Source organism: Pezoporus occidentalis, unplaced genomic scaffold (genome assembly GCF_034315485.1).
Source record: "Pezoporus occidentalis ecotype Australia unplaced genomic scaffold, CSIRO_AGI_Poc_V1 ctg12, whole genome shotgun sequence".
Lineage (NCBI taxonomy): Eukaryota > Metazoa > Chordata > Aves > Psittaciformes > Psittacidae > Pezoporus > Pezoporus occidentalis.
Window position 1 is genome coordinate 6,754,797 of NW_026912994.1, and position 25,776 is coordinate 6,780,572.

General features: G+C 43.0%; 1 protein-coding gene across 2 annotated transcripts in view; it reads right to left on the bottom strand.

Annotated features, from left to right (window-relative positions):
* The window catches only part of PDIA5 (protein disulfide isomerase family A member 5), a 104,191-nt gene that overhangs the window by 21,279 nt on the left and 57,136 nt on the right, over window positions 1-25,776 (bottom strand). For both annotated transcript variants that reach the window (XR_009962449.1, XM_062607083.1), the window contains exons 12-14: window positions 12,222-12,292; window positions 11,034-11,197; window positions 8,415-8,545 (exon numbers count right to left, since the gene is read on the bottom strand). Coding sequence is in view for 1 of the 2 variants with exons in the window: in XM_062607083.1 (XP_062463067.1) it covers window positions 8,415-8,545; window positions 11,034-11,197; window positions 12,222-12,292 (366 nt within the window). In the remaining variant the exon portion in view is untranslated. The remainder of the gene's footprint in view (window positions 1-8,414; window positions 8,546-11,033; window positions 11,198-12,221; window positions 12,293-25,776) is intronic.

Below are 25,776 nucleotides of genomic sequence, written 5' to 3' on the forward strand. Positions count from 1 at the left end.
CAGGCCACAAACAGTAACTGCACAGATCAGAGCTGAAAATGGGTATACTGCTTAAACCATCAGAACTTGTGTAGCTACAGAAGTTATTGAATCCACAGGCAGATTTGAGAAAGGCATTCGGAGATGCTACTGAAAGGTTAATTTGCTTTTGTTCTATCAGTAGAGAATTGGAGGGCCTTTTAATTGAATATCTGGAACCAAAGCTCATTTTATGACATGACCTGACACACAGGGTAATCATAATTCCAAGACACAAGATATTAGTAATTGAAAGGAGGGGGATTTGTCTTTTGATTTGAAAAAGGTCATAAGGTTTTCAGTTAAGCATCAGGTCAGCCAGGGCTTGCCTCGCAAGCTGTAACTACTGTCAATTTCACAGCCTGCTGGTGGCATTTGCTGCAGTTTTTCCCAAGCTGTCTGAACTCCTTCTTGTGCAGTACTTGGGGGATAGGCAGAGGAGCTGAGGGATACAAAAAACAAACCTTTGGAAACCACAGGCTTAGACGCAAACAACTGCTATAGCAGCCACAAAGTCATCTGAATAAGAGGGGCGGGATCACCCCGACAAATTTTAGTTTAATGCCACTGCTCCATGACAGCCACCTCCGAGCACTTCTGTCACAGCTACGTGCAGTCCTCTGAAGTGCCTCAACTTCCAAGCTGAGAGCAGTTTTAACTGCTCTCCCAGCGCTAATTAATATTCTCGGCGCTAATACTGGGGCTAAGAGCAGTTCTGCCAGCCCGATTGCAGAGACCACTCTAGAAATTCATCCTTTGTCATACGCAGCCTATTAAGGGTCTCTGTGGCATCAGCACTATTTACAGCAACAGGAATGCACCTTGCTAATACAGGCCTGTAGCAACAGCATCACTAATGCAGGAGAGAAACCAGTTAGCAGAAGGGCTAACATACCAAGATTCTGCAGTGCCAGCCCACGCAGGATTTAAAGCCTCATTATCAGAGGGTCCAGACCTCGCTTCTGCCTCAGTCAACAACTAGAAAATCCTTCCTGCAAGGGTTTCTGCCCTGAAATGCATTCTTTCTGTTCAGCGTGGTTTTAATAATTTTTCGATAGCTTAAGCTTTATTTACAAACATACACATTTTGTTCAGGCTCTCTGATACAGCCTCCTAATGAAAACTTAACAAGATGCACTTGCAAGCAACAGGAAAGCCTCTTGGTGGAAGCCAGTACAAGGCCATCATGGGACACTGAATTCACCTGAGCTGTTGCTGTCTCTGAGCAGCTGGACCCATTAAATCAACTGAGGAGTGTTTCAGCCCACTTTGCGCATCCTTCATACAGGGCAATGCAACCCAGGTGTGTTCAGCACTGACAGCCAGACTGGTCATCACAGACCCAGCAGCTGTGGCCTGAGGCCTCACAGTCAGCCAAAATCACTGTGTTTTGTTACAGCAGTCTGGCTTAGCCAGAACACAGCATTATCTGACCAAAACTTCCTGCGCAAAGGCTGAGACATGGTGCAACCAGCTTTGTCCCAGCCTCCCGCAAAAATGGGAGACATGAAAAGGAAACATGAAAAGGAAACATTACCCCTTTCTTAAGAACAGCTTTTTGATGACAGCTTGGGTCCCACAAGTAAGCTAGCAGGGCTGGAGGAGCACACTGGCCCCTCTGGCTCTTAGCATTAATTGCCAAAATGCCATCTGCACCCACTGTGCACACAGTGAAACCCACTCTGACAAGGACACTCAGCTAAGTGCTTCTTTGTCATTGTATATTCCTCAATGCATAACTTGGAGAGAAAAAACTGAGCATTTTTTTATTGTGAAAAGACAGAAGGAGTATACCAGAATACAGAATGATTAATACTTTGAGCAAAGCCTGTGGATAAAATTAATGCAGGTTTAATTTAGCTCCCAGCATTTTATGCACTGCTGATGAAACACACAAGGATGGTGTCGTGGTTTAAACCCAGTCAGGCAATTCTTTCACTCACTTCCCCCCCTTCTTGCCCTCCCCCTGCTCCTGGAGGGACGGAGAGGAGAGTCAAAAAGAATGAAACTCCCACAGGTTGAGATAAGAACAGTTTAGTAACTAAGGTATAACACAAATCACTACTGCTACCACCAATGATAATAATGATAAAGGAAATAACAAGGGAAGAGAATACAACACCTCACCACCAGCTGGCAGATAACTCACACCCCAGCCTGACCAAGCACCTACCGATACCTCCTCCAACCCTGCAGCCTCCCAGCCCTTCCGGCTAACTCCCAGTTACATCCTGGGCATGACGTGCTGTGGTATGGAACAACTCTTTGGTCAGTTTGGGCCAGGTGTCCTGTCTCTTCTTCCTCCTGGCTTCCCCTCCTCCCTGGCAGAGCATGAGGCTCACAAAGTCCTTGGCCAAACCAAAACATTGCTATCAGCTCTGTTCCCAGGCCGAAAGTCAAAACACTGCACTGCACCAGCTACCAAGGAGGAGAAACATGACTGCTACTGCTGAACCCAGGACAGATGGGCAGGACTGATTTAGTCAGAACTGAAGAAACATGACCCCTACCTGATTTTTTACTGCTGAAGAAAACCCCATCTGATTTCTTTCTTACTACCCACTGATGGCCAGGAGAGGACCCACCAGACAGTGATGATGTCAAGATTCCTGATGGACTTGGAAGCCAAAGAACTCTTTGTTTTCCACAAAAACAATACCCAGGTACCATGTCCCACTAACAACTTAGAACAACACACAGCCTTTTAACAGCTCAAACACCATCTCAAAAATCTTCTGTGATTTTATCAGGTGCAACACAGATTAAGTACACTCATTCGCTTCTTGCAGACCTGAAAGAAAAAACCCACCAAAAAAAACAGAAGAGCCAAGGAGGCTGATGTCTCCTAATTGCACATCCTCTTTCTGCAGTACAGCCACTTACTCAATACAAAAATACCTCATTAAAATAATCCTCAGGACGGTTTGTTTTTGGGTAACCCCTGTGGGTCAGGCTTCACCAGAAAATAACCTTTTCCAGCTGACAAAAATAATTTCCAGAGACATGAAAGTTCCACTGCTGAACAGAGAACCGGAAATCAGCTCCCAGCAAAGTATTTATTAAAAATACCCATTCTGCAAACCTTGTTCAGTCCCACAAATTGAAGCCATTTGGCAAGTTAATAACATTGTCAAATGCCACCCTTATGAACCATTAAAAAGGAGCATTTTGCCCCTATTATTTCTCATTGCTGTTGAAAGTCTATTTTTAACAGCGCTTATTATCTTGTGTTTTTACAAAAGTAGGAACTGACGGCTGAGCCCTTCCACCACAAGTGAGTGATCTAAAAAGTAAGTGCCCCCTCCCCGCCATTTGGACCTGCTAATGACTGTTCCATTATATATAACTCCTGTTCCTGACACAGTTGATTCATTTGTAGTCTCTTCATAGGGGGTATTATTAAGCCTTTCCTATTTAAAGAAATTCAGAAGTTGATGGGAAAGGTAAAAAACCCCAAACTAAAGCCAACAAAACAAAAAGAAATGCCAAAACAAAACCACTGTGTATTTCAAACTCCAGTATTACTGTTCCTAGAAACACAGCTGTGGCTGTGGTTGGAAGACACTTCTGGAGATCATCTAGTTCAACTTTGCTGCTCAAAACTGGGCCAATTAGAACAGCTTGCTCAGCACTGTGTGCAGTTGGGTTTTGAATATATCCAAAGATGGAGACTCCATGCCCCCTCTGGTCAACCTGTTCCAGTGTTCAACCACCCCCACAGTCAAAACAGAATAAAACACTTCCTCTTTATGTTTAAGCAAAATTTCCTGCATTTCAATTTGTGCCCACTGCCTCTTGTCTTGTCCTGGGTGCTGCAGAGAACAGTCTGGCTCCGTCTTCTTTACTCCCACATTAGGAACTTACACATACTTGTAAGATCCTCCTGAGCCTCCTCTAGGCTGAACAGTCCCAGCCCTCTCAGTCTCTCCTCATTTATCAGATGCTCCAGACCTTTAACCATCATCATGGCCTTTCACTGGACTCACTTGAGTATGTCAATGTGCTTTCTGTACTGGGGAGCCCATGACTGGACACAGCAATCCAGCTGTGTCTCATCACTGCCGAGTAGAGGGATCAGCTCCCTTGACCTGCTGGTGATGCTCTGTCTAATGCAATTAAGGATGCCCATCTATGGAACTTGTGTCCCCTGTTCTGAATTGTTTCTGTAAGAGCAGAAAAGACCTAGCATAAGTTTGAGGGAGCATCACCCAAGAATAGCTAAAGCTTAACAGTCTCAACACCAAATTGACACCAGAAAGACGTATTAAATCCTACGGATGAACAAGTCAGAAGAGGGAACCATGTGAGTTTTAGTTAGAGAATGTGACAGTCACTAATTTCAAGACTAACAGTCTTTGCATTGGCTCAACAAGAAATTTCAAGTAGGATTCCAAGGGCTTCTCCAGGCAGAAGTTCGGATTAAAACCACAGTACACTCCTGAAGAACTATTTGCATCTCCCTATTTCATTGAAAAATGCTCACCCAGCTCCAACCACGTTTTTTTCCCCTTATTTCAGTTCGAGTAATGCAGCAAAACCATCTCCAACAGAGAAGACACGTTATTTACTGGAACTCTGTTACCCTTTGTGATTCAGAGAACTATTCACAACCAATTGCTTCTGTTTTCCAGTTTTCAGTGCTATAGTAGTAGGAGGTTAAGATTTAATGCACTTGCAAAGTCAAATCTCAATTATCTGTGATAACACAGTGGAGAGAGCACATAAAAGTAAAAATGCAGATAAAACACATTCAGATAAGCTATATACGAACAGTGACGACATAAGAGAAAGAAGAAAGAAAAGTCAGTGTGTGCTGATTCCAAACATGGCACTGATGCAAACTAGGCATTTAATGCTGCAAGTCTTGAAACAAGCTCTGGCTGCAGATGTCAGATGTGCAGCTAGTGTACTTCTGGCCAAAGCTGGTTAAGCACTGCTGTCTAACTGGGCTATGCTGGATCCATTCTTGTCCATTTGGCTTACTTCCCGATTTGGTTCACAGCCCCCCAAACACTGATCACCCACATACCAGGTTATGTGTGTACACCAAACACACTCAGACTAGTTGTATCCTCTCCCCATTTCTGGATGAAGCCAAGCAGTTAGGAAAGGAGACCTGAAGCAGTATTCCAAGGACTGGCCTATGGAAATAATACAGACACTGGTCCCATAAACCCTCCCAAAACACCTCTCCAGTGCTGCAATAAGACTACTGCTTTCAAATGCTCCTCAAACCCCTTCTTGGGAGGCCCCAGGATACAACACACACCTGTGGCATCATTCTACACTTCAGCAGACTCTGTCATTGTACTCCTCCTACTGTAGGCATTTTGAACTGAGAGGTAAGGAAGCGGGATGACAATTACATCTTCAGACCATAAGAGTCCCACAGGGTCCAGAGAAGAGCTGTGCAGGTGCTGTGCAGGATGCCAGCAGCCTGCTCCAAATGCTAGCCCTAAGAAGCACTGGCAAGCGCCAGCCTGCACTACAACCCTGTGCAGCATTGTGGCCACAGAGTGTACAGACTTGCCCAATGGACATCTGGATGAAGATCGGGCCCAACGCAGTTATTGGCCCAAGCAGCATTAGCTGTTCTGCAGCTGGCACTTTTGCCCAAGTCAGTACTGGGGACCTGCCCCTACTGCTGCCTCCTGCCCCAAATCAATCATTACAGTGCACAAAGATGCCACCGGGAAGCAATGGGAATTTGAAATCAAGAGTATCACTGTGGGTGTCAAGTCCACAGGAATGGAATTTTCTTCCCAGTAATTTCAAGAGTTGATTTTGACCTTAAAATATTCCACAGGCACCAGGAATAACCTTTATGTTTCACCCACATTCAAAGTGATGGAGTAATGAGTTCCCCATCTTTTCCATGTGGATATAGCAGTCTTCTCTTCCAGACCTAAATCACCACGAAGCACTGTTCAGTACCATCAAAGCACTGCTCAGCTCAGTCCAGAGTTATCAGCATAGCAGCAGATTGATGGTTCTCCTATACATATTAAGTGATTTGGACTGGAAACTGCCACCGAAAAGCCAGATCTCATTTTAATTTGTATGTGAGATATATATCCGTGGCCTTTGCCTAAAGGTTTGTCATTCTAGTTGAAAGCTTTACAAAGGTCAGAATATTCAACTTGCTGCTTTAAATTCTAATGACAGATGAGAGATACATTTCTTAGCATAAATATTTATACATAAACATACTTTACATATGCATGTATACACACACGCCCAATCTTAAAATAGCTCAGCATATGTGTAAGTATAACAAATATTGCCATAAGAGTCACAAGTGAATGGAACAACATCCTGTGATTCTGTACTGACCTAAGATGTGAAACTGAATAGAAGAAGAAAATTATTTGAGATAATAGGGCCTGGCAATTTTAGCAGTGTTCCTTCTGCACTAAGATAAGCAAGTTAAGACTAATTGGCAATATAAGCTCCAAAAGGTTTCAAGATTGACAAAATGGTAAGTGAGATAATCTATCAAATTTAGCAGGAGGCACATTATCACTGCAGAAGAGCTGAAAAATAGAATGATTTCTACCATTCTATTGCATTAATGATCATTTCACAGAAACCAGAGATTTGAAATATTCATCTGCTACTTTCCCCTACACCCAACAAAGGGCAGGCTCATTGCACTCGCTTTGTGTGTCTGCTTTCTGCTCTGCGAACAGACACTTCCACACTTCGAGAGAACAAATCTGACAAATCAGAAACTGTGCATGACCCACATACTGACAACACAACAGCAATGCTGACTGTCTTAGGAGTCACAGGATAGCCAAAAGAGATTCCACCTCTGTGTCCTGTAAATAGGCAGTCATATGCAGCACTGTGCAAGAAGAACATGTCTGAAGGGCAGTCTCAAAGCACCCAACAGTCTTACATCATGCAAGCCTTACTTTTACAGCCCTTTTGTACAAACAGGGCCAGGCTGATGTTTATTCACCCTTCCTGGAGTAAGGGCAGAAGTCAACCCGCAAACAATGGCATCACAATTAGCCCATCCTACTTTCAACCCTAAGAACTACGTCCTCACTGCACATAGTGTCTTTGCTTTAAACATGGCCTTTAAAAAAAGCAAGAATTTAAGTGTCTTAAAAAGATGCAGCTAAAAACTGAGAGGGAAATAAATCTCTCTTCCACAGAAGGTCACTCATCAAGTAAAGAGAACTCAAGAAGTGCTGAACTCCTAAATCTTATAATTTTGTATTCAATCATTTGATTCTGAAGTTACAGCTTGCTCTTAATCAGTAACGGTCCATGAATCAAAAATTCCTGTCACATGGGCAATTTTTAGTCAATATGTGGTGGCAACTGGAGTTGAGAAGGGGTTAAGTCCCCTTCCCTTTCCTTTTACAACCTTCCAGAAATCTCCCTTCTGAATTGCACCCCCTCTTTTCTCCCACATCCAGCAGGTCTTCATGGGAGCCCAAAAGCCTTCATGTTTAATTCTCTAACAGAAAAACAAAATAAGGAGCTCCCTGATTAAACATAACATTAAGGACCTGAGCTTTTTCTCCCTTTCTGGAAAATACCTTCAGTTTAATAGGAAAAGGTTACTAACTGCTTATCTGAAGATTATCCATTAACCGCAGAGCTGGCCATGTGATAGGGAAGAATTTTTCCTGCATCTGAGGGGCCTGAGTCATGTTGCTATTAGAACAAGTTAATACCACCTAATATTAAGTGCCAGGATTATCTTCTCCCTTTGGTAGACTCCTCAAATGTTAAGAACCTGTACCAAGACTGCCTATCTCTGGGATAACACGGGAAAACAGGAAAAAATCCCTGCCATTCACTTAATTTATGAAAAGGCCCCATTCAAAACTCCAGAAATATTCTCAGGAGCTTCAAAAGAAAGTGTGTGTGTGATGCATGCAAAACAATCTGGGAGGAGGAAGATGTGCCCATATTTCCAGTGGAGATTTAAATGTAGATTTATTACAGACAAAACTTGCTCTATCAAAATCTGTTCTCAGCCTCCAGGGACTGATTCCTCCTTCACCACTATATCGATTTTACTACTGAAGTGCAGCACTAACGACTCAGGTTCTCCATGTCCATTGTGCTACTATAAAGGATCGCATTTTGTTATATAGACCATAAAATGCAGCAGAGGAAAAAAATCTGGTTTGGTTTTGTGCCTCTGCCTGCTTTTGTGTCTGCATTAACGCAATAACTCTTTAAATAAACACTGTATACTGTTTTATTGCCATTTATAAAGATACAAATGATGGTGCCAATGATGGTCCCATGCAGTTGTATTCAGAATCAGCTCTTAACCTTTAAAAGTCTGCGGACCGCAAGGGAATTAAGTCAGGATTCCATAAACTGGAGGGTTAGAAAACCGTTCCACATAGAGAGGTATATTTACTTACAAGGTGCATAGAACATGACAAGGGTGTGCTTCTTCTTCTTCAAGGACTCCCTGAAGTCTTCGCCAGCAAGGTGCATAACGCTAGTCTGTTTTTCTTCCCATGCAGGCTCAGGTGGAGGTGGTGCTTCAGGACTAGAAAAGGAAATGAGATTGGTTTGAAAATGTTTTTGGAATCAGGCAAAGGGGCATCATGTCCTGTTCATAACTACTATGAGGGAACTGAGGTCAAGCAATGCTTTAGGGTGCCTGTGCAGTAGAAAAATGTGCTTAATATTTCCAATACCAGATAACAACAAAAAAGATGCAAGTTAATTTCTGGAACTCAATAAAAATATAATTTAAGTGATTGTACTCAGGCATATGAACATGAATGCAGAATAAAGATTTCCTAAATTGCATCCAACATCTTGGTGAAAAAAACATTGCTCTTGTATCACTCAATTCATAGTCATGAATTGAGAACAGCAAGCAGATGGAATCAAAAGGCAACTGATACAGAACAGCATCTTCATTCTTTTTGTTCTCTTTACCTCTATCATGTAAACTTCTATGAAGAATTTCATGACCTCTTCTTGAATTCAGATATTAAAGCCAGGATGCAATAATCAGAAGACCGGGGGGGACTGAACTGGAATATTTTACCTTGATAATGAGAATGTCAGGTTTCAATTATGACTGCACATACTGACTAGATCAGAGCAATCCCACACATCTAGAGCACCTCTAACAAAACTTCTGCTATTCACTAGCTCCCAGACTTCTCTCAGACTCATTAAATTCATTCCTGCTGTATCTTAAATAGTGACTACTTATATAAAATCATCAGAATGGTGCCACTGTATGAAGACCTTCATATGTCACGTTAGTAATAAATTAGCTTTTCAGGCTTTCCTGTCACTTTGAATGACACTATTTTAAGATGTATCAGGTACATAAAAACCAGGTGGAGAAAAACTTGATTTTTAAAGTCCTACTCAAGGTCACCTCGTGGATATCCATCGTATTTCCATCAATACTGATTTACCTGTTGTTTGCAAAAGAATTAGGACAGCTGGTCTGAATTTTCACATGAACATAGTCAGTGTGAGCTACCATCGATTACAGTTACAGTCAGAGGTGTGACTTCATCTCACACAGACCTTCCCATGCTGATCTGAAACAACCTACCCAGGGACTGGGTAACAACCAGTGCAGCAGTACATACTACAGTCACCACAGAGGGAATGAACTGCAATCCGCATGGCTGTGACTAGACCACTCTTCGGGATAGGTTTACACAAGCTGTACTTTTATTTCCAGCCTGTACCCCAGATGCATCCCTACTTCCACCAACTTCAGTGCAGCTATGATAATTTTATCCCTGGTCAGCAAAGATTTTCAAGTACTCTATTGTGTCTCTAGTTGGGAGAACATCCAGCAGTCAAGAGCAGAAGACAAGTTGTCTGGATTTCCCAGGTTGCTGACTACCTGAAGCTGCAGACAAAAGTGTTCCAGAGGGAAAGCAGGATCCAGAAAGGATTAACACCCCTTCCCTCTTCCTCACTGCTTATTCACCTGCCAATATGTACAGGCAGCATCAACCCGACTGTAACTCAATACAAATTACATAGCACTCCAAATACTCCAGCAAACTGATGAAACTAGGACAGCGACTAATACTAATCCAGTATTGACACAGCAGACTGGAGCTTGAGTAGATATATATATAGATATATATATATATATAGGGAAGCCAAGGGAGTACTGTGTCTAAATGTGAAATACGGATAAAACTTCCCAACATGCTACAAAGATGTTGCCAGATCATATCTATTACCTGGTTTGAAGCACTCTGAAATGTAGTTTTTAAAAGAAAAGAAAAAAAAAACAAAATACACAACCAAAAAGCCACCATTAAACCCTCTTCCCCCTCCCATATACGAGGGGAAGAACTAAGAACACATTCCTCACACCAACTGCACTTAACACTTAAATGATTTAAAACTTCACAAAAACCCCTGGATTTGTTTTTTCCCATTTGATAATGCAGAAAACACATTAGGCTTCCAGTACCTAAAGGAAATGCCTATTTTATTCCAGAATACTTAGAGAGAATTGTACCAGCAATTTACTTCTTTGAAATTAAATTCTTTTCATCATGTATCAAACTTAATTCTATTTTTTTCAGCATGCCACCCAAGAAAAGCTGGTTAGTGCAGACAAAGTTGCTGGTTTTGTTGGTCTCACTGGCTTTCCTTCAGCCTCATGTAGAAAAATACAACTGCAGAAATTCAGTTATTAACAGTGAAATCTGCTGTTTAGTATAAAGAGGGAACAATAAATGTTCTATTTATTTTTGAGAGACATTGTTATTCCTTCTCTGGTGAGAGGCTTAGGGTATATCTGAAAAAATATTTATTTTGGGAAAGAAGTACTGTGACAACTATGAAAAACCCTGCAGCAAATAAAGGATTTGGTGTATTAGAGACCATAATTAAAATACGTTTGTATGGCTTTGAATACTGGAATTCAGCTCAGTTTTGTTAGCAAGGCAAGGTTTAAGGTTTACTTCCTCACCAAAGCAATCTTCAGGAGCCAGTAACCAGGAACCTGAACACTCTCTCAGATCCACAAAACTTACTTTTGCAGCCAGTCGATGATCTTCTTCTTTGTTCTGAGGTGTGGCAGAGTGTATTTCTCCTCTCCATCTTTAAAATACTTCAAAGTAGGAAACCCTGAGATATGATATCTTTCTGCCAGCGCCTTGTTGACGGTAGCATCGACTGCTGCAAGGACACCTGGGCTCTAGAACAGAGACCACTAACTGTAAATCCCAGCAACATACACACACTCCCCTAGCAGGACATGGTGGACTTTGGGGTGATGACTCATGATCTAGGTAAGTAACTCACTTTCTTGGTTCTCAGCACAGAGACACAGAGACACAGAGGACTGATGCATGACCAGGCAGGGACATCTTATGGGCTAAATGTAACCAGAGTGTTATGTGTTCTCCTCCCATTTCTGACAAGACTCCCTTTACATAATTCACTTTACAGTGCTCACGAGCTGTTCCCATAATGGCATTTTCTCCCACAAATCCTAATTTCTCACAGAAGAAATGAGTATTGTTAAAGACAAGTTTACTTCAAGGTAAATTCATCTTTCATTAACTGGCAGGCATCTTTACATGGACCACCTTTAGAGTCACAGGAGAGCAGGCGCTTGTGTGATTCATCTAACCTTTGTTTTTCCTCCTTCTCCAACAGCTACGTCTCCACTGAAGATGCCTAAAGTATGGGAGAGACTAATACTACTTCTCTTCTTGCATGGCATACACAGTGACAGACTGAATCAATAACATTAATATTACTGGATCTCTTGTCTCTGGCCATGCCGATGGAGCACTTAAGATGAAGCTAACGGAGTGATGCAACCATAAAACAGTATTTGAAAGAAGGATCAACCCCTTTTGGTTTTTTTCCAAATTTAATTCATAAATAAAAGCCTGTATTTTTTCACATTCAGTATCTTTAAGTAAAGGGGAAAAAAAAAAGTCCATTTTGGATTTGATCATATTATATATAAGGCCTACAGCAGAATACATAAACATTATTCGATTTTGTTTTCGTTCAAGACAGAATGTTCTTTCTCAGAGTTTGGCAGGGCTCATGCATTAGCGATGAGACTGTACTTTGGAAGCACATTTTGAAGGGTCCTGTGGGAGGATGAGAACAGCTGAATTTGTTGTAGGGAGAAAAGTCACTTTTATTACTCCAGTTATTTATTACTGATTATTTGAAGGATATAATAAAGGAAATTAGCTTACATCACTGGCTACATGGAGAAACTCTGCAGCCTTCTCATATTCTGGCTTCATTTTCTTACAGTGCCCACACCCTGCCAAAAAAGAAAAAAAGGTCCAATTAAGTTGTACACGCTATGGCTATTCCCTGACCCATTGAGCCATTATCAAAATCCAAGACCATGTGGTACAGGCTTACTAGAATTTAGTGTGGATTTTACTTAATTTATTTGTAAAGCTTTAGTATGATTTAGGATCTTTCCAAAGTAGTCGCTATGGTTTAAAAAAGATTTTAATCTATTAAAAATTAATAATAAACCCCATGAATTTGTACCCACACACCTTTCCTCCCAGAAAGCACTATGAACACTCATCAGGTGCATTACTTCTATGCATGTTCTCGGGCGAGGTACAACCTCACCCATTTTAGTTTCCAAATCTTTATCTGCTTTAAAAAGAAACAGGCCCTCACGTGACCTCCCGAGTTTAAACAGAGGCTTATGCTAGCACAGCTTAATCGAGTAATATAATTTGAATTAAACTGCACTGATAATAAGCCCTGCTTTACAGTGGTGCAGCATGTCCCTCTAGCAAGGATTTGCACTGATTTAATCACATCAGTGTAATTACACCACCACATAGGCTCTCAACACAAGCAGGGCCTGTAAAACCAAGGTAATGGTGCTTTCTTGCTTGTGTGAAGTTCTCCAGAGATCGGCCATTACTTCAGTGCTAAGTGTTGACATTACAATAAAGTAACATGCATGCATGAGCGAGAAAAGCACATTTGAAATAAATTATTTGGCTGCAAAATAAACTGCTTTCAGCTGGTGCAATTGCTTCCAGGCAAGCTGAACTTCCAGAACCAGGTGAGGTTCCTGCTGCAATGTGAAGTTACATTTCAGCACCTCCAGTGTGACGCTGGGCCTCCTGGACAGCCCCTTCCTCCCCCCCACACTATTGCCCCCTAAGGACCTGAAGGGTCAGCGCAAAGGGATGGAGCGGCTGAGACTGGCACGTGGCCAGGGTGAGGGATGGTTCCTGTGAGCAGACCAGAGATGTGCAGAGGTGTTATAAGGTGCATGGCATGACCCAGACATGCTGCACTCCCCTGCCCCAGTGAAATGTAATCCAGTGCAATTCCCTGCTGTCCTTTTTCCTCTTGTTTGCAGCAGCAGCCAGCTTTTCTTTCTTCAGCTGCTATTGTTGGAAGGGGCACTTGAAAGCCCAGGCTTTGCTGAGCTTTCGAAAGTCATACCCGAAAATACAGCTAGAAGTCTGTTTCACTGCAGCTTCAGCAAAAGCCATTTCTGAGGCGTTTGGGTAACAGGGCTGGGGCTATTTTTGCAACACTGTCCAAAAAAAAATAAACCAAGGACTGTGATTCTTAGTGCTGCTTTGATTCCTCTAATGGGATGACTGCTGAAGCCAGCAGATGCAAACCTAATCCTGAACTGAACCAGACAACCATGGTTTATACAGCACAAGTCAAAGAGTATTTGCAGCCAAGAAGCTGTAAGACATCCAGGTGTAACTTCACCACAGCAAACAGGGACTTCAGCAGAGCTCCAAGCACAACAGCACACCACGAAACACTTTCAGGGCATGTTTATCTACAGGGTGGATACGTTTGAATAAAGGCTGCAAATCCCACCTGAGAATTACAGCAAATACCCAAATGGTTGATTGCAGACCAAACTCCAGTTCCAACACCAGCTAAGGTTCACAGCACTTAGTCATAGAATCATTGAATCGTTAGGGTTGGAAAGGACCTTAAGATCATCTAGTTTCAACACCCCTGCCATGGGCAGGGACACCTTACGCTAAATCATATCACCCAAGGCCTTGTCCAACCTGGCCTTGAACACTGCCAGGGATGGAGCATTCACAACCTCCCTGGGCAACCCATTCCAGTGCCTCACCACCCTAACAGGAAAGAATTTCCTCCTTATATCCAATCTAAACTTCCCCTGGTTAAGTTTTAACCCATTACCCCTTGTCCTGTCACTACAGTCCCCAACGAAGAGTCCCTCCCCAGCATCCCTATAGGCCCCCTTCAGATACTGGAAGGCTGCTATGAGGTCTCCACGCAGCCTTCTCTTCTCCAGGCTGAACAGCCCCAACTTTCTCAGCCTGTCTTCATACGGGAGGTGCTCCAGCCCCTGATCATCCTCGTGGCCCTCCTCTGGACTTGTTCCAACAGTTCCATGTCCTTTTTATGTTGAGGATAGCAACCACAGTATTAAAAAGCCTCGTGTCCTCCTTCTGAGCAAAACCCCAATGCTTTAACATGGTAGGCACAGCAGAACAAGAGGATCTCGGCTAGAAAAGGAAGCTTTGCTTTGGTTTTACATGGTGGTGGGAGCACATGCCACCAAGCTGAGAACCGGATCCAACAGCTTCAGAGGTGAATTCAGGAAGAAACTGGAAAAGGCTGAGAAAGAGCTACTTTCTCAACACTGTTTGTCTTGGTTAAGAGCACAAAAGAGGCTGGCAAAATGATTTATTTGCCACCCACAGAAAACTTACAGGCATATGGCTTTGTGGAAGGGGCTGACAGTTCCCTTTGACATCTGCTTGAGTTGATTTATTTCTTCTTTAGGAGCAGGGAACTTTATTCACATTCATTTCATGCTATTCCTCAGTTCTAAACAAAGGGTATTTCGAGTCCCCAGTTCAGATACCTGGATACCTGGGAAACCTCTGAATTAGCTAGCTCAAATTTGTACAAAAAGTTATTTTCTGAAGGGGTGGCTTCACCCTGTGGGCTTTACACAGCATGTCCTCCAGCCAGAGCAAGCTTCATACTGCAGTCTAGATAGAGTATCCACACAATCTACACTGTATTCCACAATCATTAATATTAGATCTGACCAGCCAACAGCATCAAACAAGCTGAGTTTTCACAAAACCATGCAGAGGGGAAAAGAAAAAAGCCCAACATAAATCAAACAAGTTAGGCATACTTTGTGCAGGAAAAAAAAAATAATCCAAAGCCTCTGAAATTCATGTAAGTAATATTCTGGAGAAAGACATCCACACTGCGAAATGTGACTCTTCTGGGTTCTTTTATGAACACCACACAGACACAGCACTACCAACTGCCCCACAAAGCCAACTCACTCATGCTTAAAATAAAGAGGAACCAGGATCAGATCTTTAAAGGCACTTAAATGCAAAGTGAAGCCCTCAAATCTTTATTATGCAATGCTTGTTCTACCCCTGACAGAGGACAGCACAATATGCCAGCCTGGAAAAAAAGCCACCACATTAAACTGAATCTGAAAAAGGGACAACAAATCTTAAGAGCTTCTCCCACTCTAAATGAAGCTTCTTCTCTGCCCATCTTTATAATAATTCTGCTATTGCATGCTACAGCCTGCTTCTACCTACCACTGTAGAAAAGGAGAGATATGAATTAGAAGTCAGACCTACACACTGCAAACCAATTCATCTCTCCTATGATTATTTATCCTACCTTTCAATAATCCTGTGAGGATTGCCATTAGACTCTCAAGACCAATGAAAAAGTCATTTAAATGAATTCCAAGGTCACTGCCTCTCCTTTGACTGCTACATAAGCTCATCCAGCAGCAGCTGTATCTCTCTGTGCTGAGCTCCTCTAGTTTTAGACATTTTCTGTTCATAAAATGAATGGGAAAATACCAATAACCTTACAGGCCCTTAGCCCAGATGATCAAATGTACTGCATATGGTCTTCTGGGAGAGTGGAAGGGAGCCTGCAGGTCTTTAGTGAGCACCTGTGATAGATGGGCTCTTAGAAGATGCACTGTCATGTCAAGTGTACACTGACATTAAAACCAGAAGAGTAAGCAAGTGAAGTGACTTGTTCAATCCCAGGTGAGAAGAGAAAGGTCGGCGTCAACTCAAGGATGCCCTGCAGCCTACTCCAAGCACTGACATCCTCTGAGCCTCTTTGTGTGATGGCAGGTGGAAGCATCAAGGGACTTACAGGTGTCTACAGAAGAGAACTCCAGGAGTCTTGGTCTTTTCTCACACAAGACAAGTAGCTCCCCTGGAGGTGCAAGTCACAGTTACCCTCCATCTAGCAGCAGAAACCAGCTGGGGTTCAATGCATGGCTTTGCTGAACAGCTCTGAACTGGTCAACTTCTTTGACCTCTCAATGACTTACCTTGCTCCTCTTGCACAAAAGAAGCCCCAAACTGCAAGAGCCAAGGCTCGAATGGATAACAGCACACAGAATAGATAGAAAGGAGTGTTACAAGACCAGAAAAAAGTCAAAACTTTGAAAAATCAGTGCTATAACATCTGGCACAAGACAGGCCCTTGCTAACCATTTTTAAAACAGATGTCTAAATGAAGCAAGTATTCTGTTTTCACAGTTTATTTATAATCAATCTTCTCATTTGCACTGCACAGCCAGGCAGATAAACAGCTCCTTCTGTCAGTGCAGTTGCTGTCTCACAGCTTAACTCAGCTGCACCCCAAGAACCATGGTAATCAAAGGTCTCCACATCACCCCAGTGCAGACAAGTCACTCCCCTCTAGAATATACACCACAGGGCAGAGGACAATGCTTGCTTAGTAGTTCACCGTTCTCAGAGTGTGACCATATGCAAGTGCAGAGGCAAAGGCCAAGCACAGACAGAGCAATTCTAACATGCAAGGGAGAGCACAAAGGGAAGGTTAACAAATGTATCAAACAACTTTTTTTTTTTTTACAAGTAAATATCTATGCTCGGCACCATAGCAAAGGCTCACAATACAAAGCATAGTTGCTCCAAACATTTTCAATGCAAACCTTTCTACTCTTAAAACCAAGTTTTGCCCGCAGAATACAGGCAGAAAACCAGACAAGAAGCTCTAGCTAAGCTCCTGTATATGCTAAGTGCTGTCCCCAGAACATAAATATCTTCCTCACTGTCATTCACTGTTTGCATCTTTCAGGTTATTAACAGCAATATAAATAAACACGGTGCTTTTGGTCATGTCTGCTCATTTCAAGACAACATTGAGGATCTGAAGTGTACATGACAAGCAAGAGATAAAAGCCAACACCCAGGCACTTGTGGACAAGGGATTTCTGACATGGAGAACCCTCAAGATAAATTACATTGCAAATAAAGATTTTAAAGAATCATTACATTTCTGCCATTGACATTCTGTTTCAGTACTATTATCATGTACCAGTATTTTCTGTATCATGCCATCCCTACATCCACCTACAGCAGTGTACCAAAAATATCTCCATTAGCCTGATGAGAAAACAAATTTGGAGCACAAAGCATGTCCTGCTTTCAGCAGCTGCAACTGGCAGCTCAGACTACACTCAGAACATTTACAGACAACTTCAAGAAAAGGCAAATAAAAAACTCTCAGAAAGTTCAGATGCACCTTTGCTCTCTAAATATTTAACACCTGGGAATACGCCTTTACTTTCTCCATTCCTAATCCCAGAGGAGCAGTGACCTCTTAACACAGCAGAATAGCCAGTCCTTACGCGTGCCCCGTTGTTAAGTTCCAACATATATCTGCATATAAAAAAAAAAAAGGAGTATGTACATGGAAGGGAGACACAATCCTTGGAGCTGGAGCAAGGGTACACACAGGTCTCATCCCTCATCATGCATGCGAGTACACAAATGTATTCTCTTCTGCCATGGAAGTCTAATACACAAAGACTTCAAACCCATCATGTAAAAGAGTAACTCTAAGGTTTGACACAAGGCAGCTTACAGTTCTTTCAGCGGTGTAGGAGAGCACAGACTACAACAGCTGCAGATCCCCTTGTATAGTTTAGCCATCTGCATTGCAGACATCTGATGGGAAATCACAAATTTTGCATGAAGGAAGAATGACAAAAGCAGATGTTTCTCCCCATAATCACAGGTACGAATTTGCAAGTGTGTTAGCTGCATGTTCACTTAACAGTCATAAAGGTCATAGCTATCAGGTCATGCCCTGATACCCAGGTTTCTGCTTTTTGAAGAAATAATCACCTTATGAAGGATCAGGAGCTCAAGAAATGTTATTCATTCTTTTCCTTCTGGGTACTTCCTCCCACAAAACCATCCATCTCCTTCTCACAAGCAGCATTGTCCATCCAGGCAAAATTCCAGATACTTAAAGACAAAGATGCTTCAAGGCTTGATGCTCTCTTGTAAGATCAGGAGGAGCAGCTTCAATCTCCTTAACATGATACTGAATTCAGATTTTCAACCGCTATAAATGTGCCCACATGTACACAAATTCAGACCCCACACCTCACTACTGTACTTTTAAAGGCAGGTTTGATCTGAGCAAGTCTGACATTGCTTAGGGATCAGTGGCAAGCAAACAGCTTTGTGGCTTCACCAAGGACAAAGTCTGTGAAAGGCCATCATAGAAAAGACTCTGAGGAACTAGAAGGAAAATTCTTCAGCAGTTTGGATTGTTGCAGTCATGCTACATTTATGCGGTTGCAGCCTAACGCCTCAGCTGTGTGGGCTGCTCAGATCATCCAAGTGACAAGAGAGCAGTACAGCACCTCGTCCCTGCCATTATCACCACCTCATTGGCATTACCACAAACTCACAGTGCAGTCAATCTGTGCACACAGTGATCTGTGCAAATCCAATCCCAGCTTGTGCACACAGAAGAAAGCCCCTGCCTGCTTCCACCAGCTCCTCAGTGGGAAGTCAAGGCATGAAATGACTACAAATCGGTCACCCCTTCTCCTGTCCATATCACTTGCTGAGGCAGTAGTGACCCCGCACCAGCCACCGTCTCTCTTGGGAGCACCTCGTGCATGTGCTGCAAAGCACACATGGCAGACACAGATGTCTCTGGGCGAAAGCCTTGTGGTACTGAGAATAACAGAATAGCACAGTATGGGTCACTACCAAATGATTCAGAAACCAACAAATTCCTGATCAGGCCACAGGAGCAGGCTAACATCACATGAACTACCTGACACCTGCCTGGTACATGAGGATGCACACTGAGCAAGCCAAGCCTCGCACCCCTACCTGATCACCTTGGCTGTAGAGGTGAAAGCATCTGAAATCCAGTTGTTAATCGTGTTTCCCACACTGGCATAGCTGTTTTCCCCCCAGCATCACTGAAACTGCTCAGCAGAAGATTTATAACAGATTTATGTTATAGTTACAGTACAAGTTCAGATTATTTATTTTTTTTAAAAGATAGTCAGATCACTGCATTACATAAATCAGATCAAACTGAGAAGATAGCTTAACCAAACATATCCTCTGGGAACCCTGTCTGCATTCATGCCAGCTCCAGCAGAAGGGATACCCTGAGCCAGCAACAGACCTCAGCAGGCGAAGGCTCAGCACACAGGGGGAGAAACCCAGAGCAGGTCCTGCTGGCTGCCTGCACAGGATTTAAGACAACAGCTTTGAAGAATTGCGTAACACATGGTTTTGCCTTCATTTCTGGTCACGCTGAAGCATATCTTCTTTTGATGTAAAGGCTCAGGGGAAAGGGTGAATATTCTCGAAGGCTAACCTCAGTCACAGGCTGCTACCTCCCAGGGATGCCAGAGATAAGCAGAGAGAGGTATTTTTGCTCTATCTTGCCCTCAGGGTGCTCTCTCTGCTTTTAACCTCACAGGGATCCCTGGCTGAGCCAGGCTCCTGAAATTAGACTTTGAAAAATATATCCCCATCTGCAATGGCAGAGACTGCAGCGTGTACCTAGGAATGATCTTTAAGCTAGCCACCATCTTTATTCAAAAGAAACTAACAACAAAAATCACATGGTTCCTTATTTCCATTCCAAATATAGCTTCAGCTTCCAACTACTGCAGATTATGCTGCATGTATATACCCTCTTGATCAAAACTATACGGTGTGACTGGCAGAAATCAGTGCTGGAGATGATGGTGCCTCCTACTATCCCTTTTGGGTGGGGAAAAAAGTGAAGGAAGGTGGATCAGCTGGCATCAGGAGATATGAATTACACTTCCTACACCAGATTAGAGGAGCAGGGCCCTGAGTAGGTGTTAAAATTAATCTTCCCCTATTGAAATGTGAGAGAGACAACAGCATGACTGCCTTAAGGTGAAATTGTTGAGAGTTTATGAAAAGTACCTCCAGAAGGTTTCCTTCTCAATTAAACCATAATTATTCCACATCCAAAAAGATCTCTTCTCTCTCCCCTCAACCCCCTCCATTGCCACATGATCAACATAATTTTGCCTTGGGAAAGGAATAGGAGTTGCACGGCTTTCACTCACACTCTTACCCCTTTGGAAGACTTTAGACTATATACTTTGGATTTAGCAATAAAAAAAACAGAGAACAGAGGTTAGATAAGATAGCTTTGAATGTTCAGCTCAGGAAAACAGCATAGCAAGAAAATGATTTCCTAGGATGCAATCTGTACAAAACATCAGAAAAATGGATGCTATGCAAAGAGATCTTCCTAAGAAAGGTACATTGCAAAGCACTTGAGTTCATGGGGCAAGGGTGTTGGAAGCAATGGTGACATTGGCTATTACTGTGAAGATACCTATAAAGGTATCAGCAAGGATACTACACAGAACACAAGCTTTTTGTCCAAAATCAGAGCAGAAGTGGTTAGCAGCTGAGATGCATTCAGCCACTTAGAAGTTTGATGGGATGCTCACTCATCACAAGCAGTCAGGACCCCAGAAGACACCTCCATCATCAGCACAATACCTCAGTATCAAAGCAATGGATTCATTTATTAGTAACTCTGAAAGACAGCAATCACTTGCAAAGTCACCATCTGAAAGGGCACAAGGAGCAGACAGGGAGGCAAGCAATCTTTCACTGTAAGTTTCTCTGTCCGTTATTTGCCCTTTAAGTAAGTCCTCTACCTTCTACAGGATAATAAAAAAATGAAGGCATATTTAAGAAGATAAACTTGATAACGAAAACTCTGTTGGTAATGATTCAAGTAGCAGAGATACTGTAAAGCATTTTCCAAGTGAGAGCCCTGCACTGCATATTAAGCTTATCCAGGCAAGAAACTTAATTTCAGAAGAAATAAACCTGGTGCATTAATTCTTAGAGCTAATTCCTACTGTTAACCTATCATTAGAGACAAGTGAAGTAAACTTATAAAAATAAATTATGCTTCACTCCTATTACCACAAGAGCATTAAGGGTTTATACATACACTAGGGTCAAGCTTGCAGGACAATCACTCAATTGCCACTCTCAAATGTGGACTTTCACAGCTAAAATTTCAGAAGTCCTTCAAAAGACCACTATGAATAGCTAAATAATCTACAACTGACCGAGAGAAGGGGAGAATGGGGTACATCTCCCTTCAGCTGCCACCTCCCAGCTGCCCCTTTCCCCCACAGCAGCAGTAGCTAATGCATTGCAATAGTCTGTTTAGTCAGTAAGGACTTGTTAGAGGAGAGGGAAGGCAGCAGTAATGTGAGAAATGAGGCAGGCAAATCCCCAAAGAAACTGATGTTCCCTTCACACCACCTGCCACACATTCATGGAAAGATTTTTTTTTCCTGGTTGGAACAGCCTTCACAAATGTCTTCTTTAATAGAGAACCTAACTGCTCCCTATTGGAGGTAAGCACACAGCGATGCATTTTTAACAAATCCCACAAATTTCACAAAACCCAAGTAGTTACCGTTCAGCTCCTTTCTTTCCTGCTTTACTACTGTCCTGTATATTGCTCTCAATACCCACAGCTGCTAGCAAGTAAGTTATCCGGAGTACACACTGAGTCCCCAGAACAGCACCACGGTACAGAGCAAGTCGAGAAGCAGCCTGAAGGCAAAGTAGCCATGAACACTGCAGAAGTCTGGATTTGCCACTCTCTGTTACAAAGCTGGACAAGAGCAAGGCAAGGCTCCCCGCTTCAAGTCCTGGAGCAGGCTGCAAGTCAGTATCTATAGATGTGATAATCTTGTCTGAGCTCTGTGCTCATCCAGTGGCAGATGGGGTTTCCTAACCTTGGGGACCAAAAACCTGTCTGCCACAAGCCAGGGAATGCCAAAGGTAGAATGCTACTTTCATTGTGTTAACCCAGTCTTTGCCATGTTCATATGTCTTCTGTACCCCAATTCTTGCAATACTGGAGCATCTTGCAGTCTGGAAGAGGCTTGCTAGATAAAACTCCTATGCAAAGTGAAATGTTATCTCCACAGACTGGAAACAAAGACAAATATTTAGCAACTTGGGTCACTACTGTTTAAATCAAAGCAAGGCAAGGAACTAAACTTTTACACCTCCAGGCCAAGGCTATCACTTTTATCACTGGATCATCCTTTTTTATGACTTTACCCTGCTCAAAGAGCACAATCTGTTTCACAAAGTGCTTCAAAAAGACAATAATCTTATATGAACTGTGTGTTCTAGAATCAAAAGACCAACATAAAAGAGACAATGGACTCAGTCATTACTGTCTTCACCTTTTTCATTAGGTATCCAATTAAGTTTTACTGCACAAGCTAGTTATTAGGATTTTTACATTCTCAATGTTCCTATTTATATTAAGTACCACTAAAAAAAAACCTACTATTTTTTTAGTTTTAAACCCTCAAGAAACGTAAGTGGGATTGTCATTAAAGGAAAAATCTGTGTGAGGGTCTTCCATTTTCCCGGTTTGCTGCATTTTCAAGAGCTCCTCCTGTTTTAATGTGTGATTAAATCTCCACTGAAACCATTGCTGTAATTAATTAAGCAGATCATTGCACTGGCAGGTCACTGTACTGTACTGCTTACAGTCCCTGATATTTCTGATGATACGCAAATATATGTAATATCAAGCAACACCCTGTTGTAGACTTACATGCTTTTAAATATTGATGAACCTAGTCTGAGTTGTCCCAGTCACCCTCCCACTGATATCAACAGTCAGAACTTGCTCACTTCAGTGGAAGCAGATTCAGGAGCCTAAAAAGTTTACCTGTTTCTAACTGATTTATGTGAAGAATAGATCTGTTCTAGTAGCCTGCCAGTGACATACAGCTAAAAAGTACATACATACAAGAAACAAAAAGTTGGCGCAATTTACACATGACCAGGGAAGTATTTTATTATACATTCCATTAAAAATGCACTAAAGCAATATTAAAGTAAGGCACCTAACCTAAGGGATATAAAAAGCCAGGAACAATGCTGAAACTGAAGATTTCTTCTCTTCACCTACCTGTCCAGACTCTTAAACAGCAACATTCATCATCTGAGTGCGCTTGCACAACAATTCAATCTTTCAGTGACCAGGGCATTGTAACAACCCATCCTGATACCTGCACTACTTCACCAAGAAACCCAGAGCTCGGTACTGCCTAAAACCCACATAACAGTCCAGGAAGTCTGCTTCATTCAAAACCCTCTAATTACTCTGAGAGCAAGAACATTTTTGCAGGGTCTGACAGGAACAGGATCAAGCCCACAGCAAGCAGCTTCACACATGCATGTCTCCATGTGTATCACAGAATCACAGAATCCCAAGGGTTGGAAGGGACCTCAAAAGATCATCTAGTCCAACCTCCCCTGCAAGAGCAGGGTAACCTAGAGTACATCACACAGGAACTTGTCCAGGTGGGCCTTGAATATCTCCAACGCAGGAGACTCCACAACCCCCCTGGGCAACCTGTTCCAGTGCTCTGTCACTCTCACAGTAAAGAAATTTTTCCTGATGTTCACATGGAACCTCCTATGCTCCAGTTTACACCCATTGCCCCTTGTCCTGTCACTGGACATCACTGAAAGAACCCTCGCTCCATCATCCTGACACCCACCCTTTACATATTTGTAAATGTTGATGAGGTCACCCCTCAGTCTCCTCCAAGCTAAAGAGACCCAGGTCCCTCAGCCTCTCCTCATAAGGGAGATGTTCCATTCCCTTAATTATCTTTGTGGCTCTGCGCTGGACTCTTTCAAGCAATTCCCTGTCCTTCTTGAACTGAGGGGCCCAGAACTGGACACAATAATCCAGATGCGGCCTCACCAAGGCAGAGTAGAGGTGGAGGAGAACCTCCCTAGACCTACTAACCACACCCTTTCTAATGCACCCTAGGATGCCATTGGCCTTCTTGGCCACAAGGGCACATTGCTGGCTCATGGTCATCCTCCTATCCACCAGGACCCCCAGGTCGCTTTCCCCTTCACTACTGTCCAGCAGGTCAGCCCCCAACCTGTACTGGTAAAGTCAAGAAAAACCACATCTACCGCTCTACCATCATCCATCCACCTAGTTACTTCCTCATAGAAGGCTATAAGGTTGGTCAAACATGACTTCCCCTTGGTAAAACCATGTTCGCTGCTCTTAATGACGCCCTCATCCTTGATATGTCTAGAGATGGTGTCAAGAATAAGTTGCTCCATCACCTTTCCAGGGATGGAGGTAAGGCTGACCAGTCTATAATTACCCAGGTCCTCCTTCTTGCCCTTCTTATAGACTGCTGTGAATTTGCCATCCTCCAGTCCTCAGGCACCTCTCCTGTTTCCCACGACTTACCAAAGATGATGGAGAGTGGCCCAGCAATGATCTCTGGCAGCACCCACAGGTGTATTCCATCCGGACCCATCGATTTATAGATGTCCAGATTACTTAACTGATCCCTAACCCAATCCTCATCCATCAAAGCAAACTCCTCCTTTATCCTGACTCCTTCCAGGGCTATAGGAATCTGGGTCCCCCAGGGAGAGTCTGCAGGAGTAAAGACAGAGGCAAAGAAGGCATTCAACACCTCTGCCTTCTTTATATCCTCTGTCTCCAGGGCACCCACCTCGTTCAGCAGTGGGCCTATATTGCCTCTTGTGTTAGTTTTATCCACTATGTATTTGAAGAAGCCCCTTCTATTGTCCTTAACCCGACTTGCCAGATTAAGTTCCAAGGAGGCCTTAGCTGTCCTAATTGCCTCCCTACATTCTCTAACAACTGTCCTATATTCCTCCCAAGTGGCCAGCCCCTCCTTCCATAATCCATAGATTCTCTTTTTCCGTATGAGTTTGCCCAGCAGATCCTTGTTTAACCATGCTGGTCTCCTGGCTCCCCTACTTGACTTCCTACCCATTGGGATACTCTGATCCTGAGCTTGGAAGAAGTGGTCCTTGAATGCTGACCAACTATCTTGAGCCCCTTTACCACCTAGTACCCTTTGCCATGATACTTCCCTTAGCAATTGATTGAAGAGGCCAAAGTTGGCCCTTTGGAAATCCAGAACTGTGGGCTTGCTAGGTATTCTATTCCTCCCACACAGGATCCTAAACTCCGCCATCTCATGGTCACTGCAGCCAAGGCTGCCATTGACCATGACTGCTTCAACCAGACCCTCCTTGTTGGTGAGTACTAGATCCAGCAGCACTCCTCTCCTAGTTGGTTTGTCCACCATTTGCATTAAGAAGTTATCATCAATGCACTGGAGGAACCTCCTAGACTGTGAGAGACTGGCTGTGTAAGTCTTCCAGCAAATATCGGGGTAGTTAAAATCCCCCATAAGGACCAAGGCATGTAGTTGTGAGGCTGCTTTCAGTTGCCTGTAGAAAGCCTCATCAACTCCTTCGTCCTGATCAGGAGGTCTACAATAGACCCCCACAACTGTGCCACCCGTACCAGCCTGTCCCTTAATTCTCACCCACAGACTTTCCACTT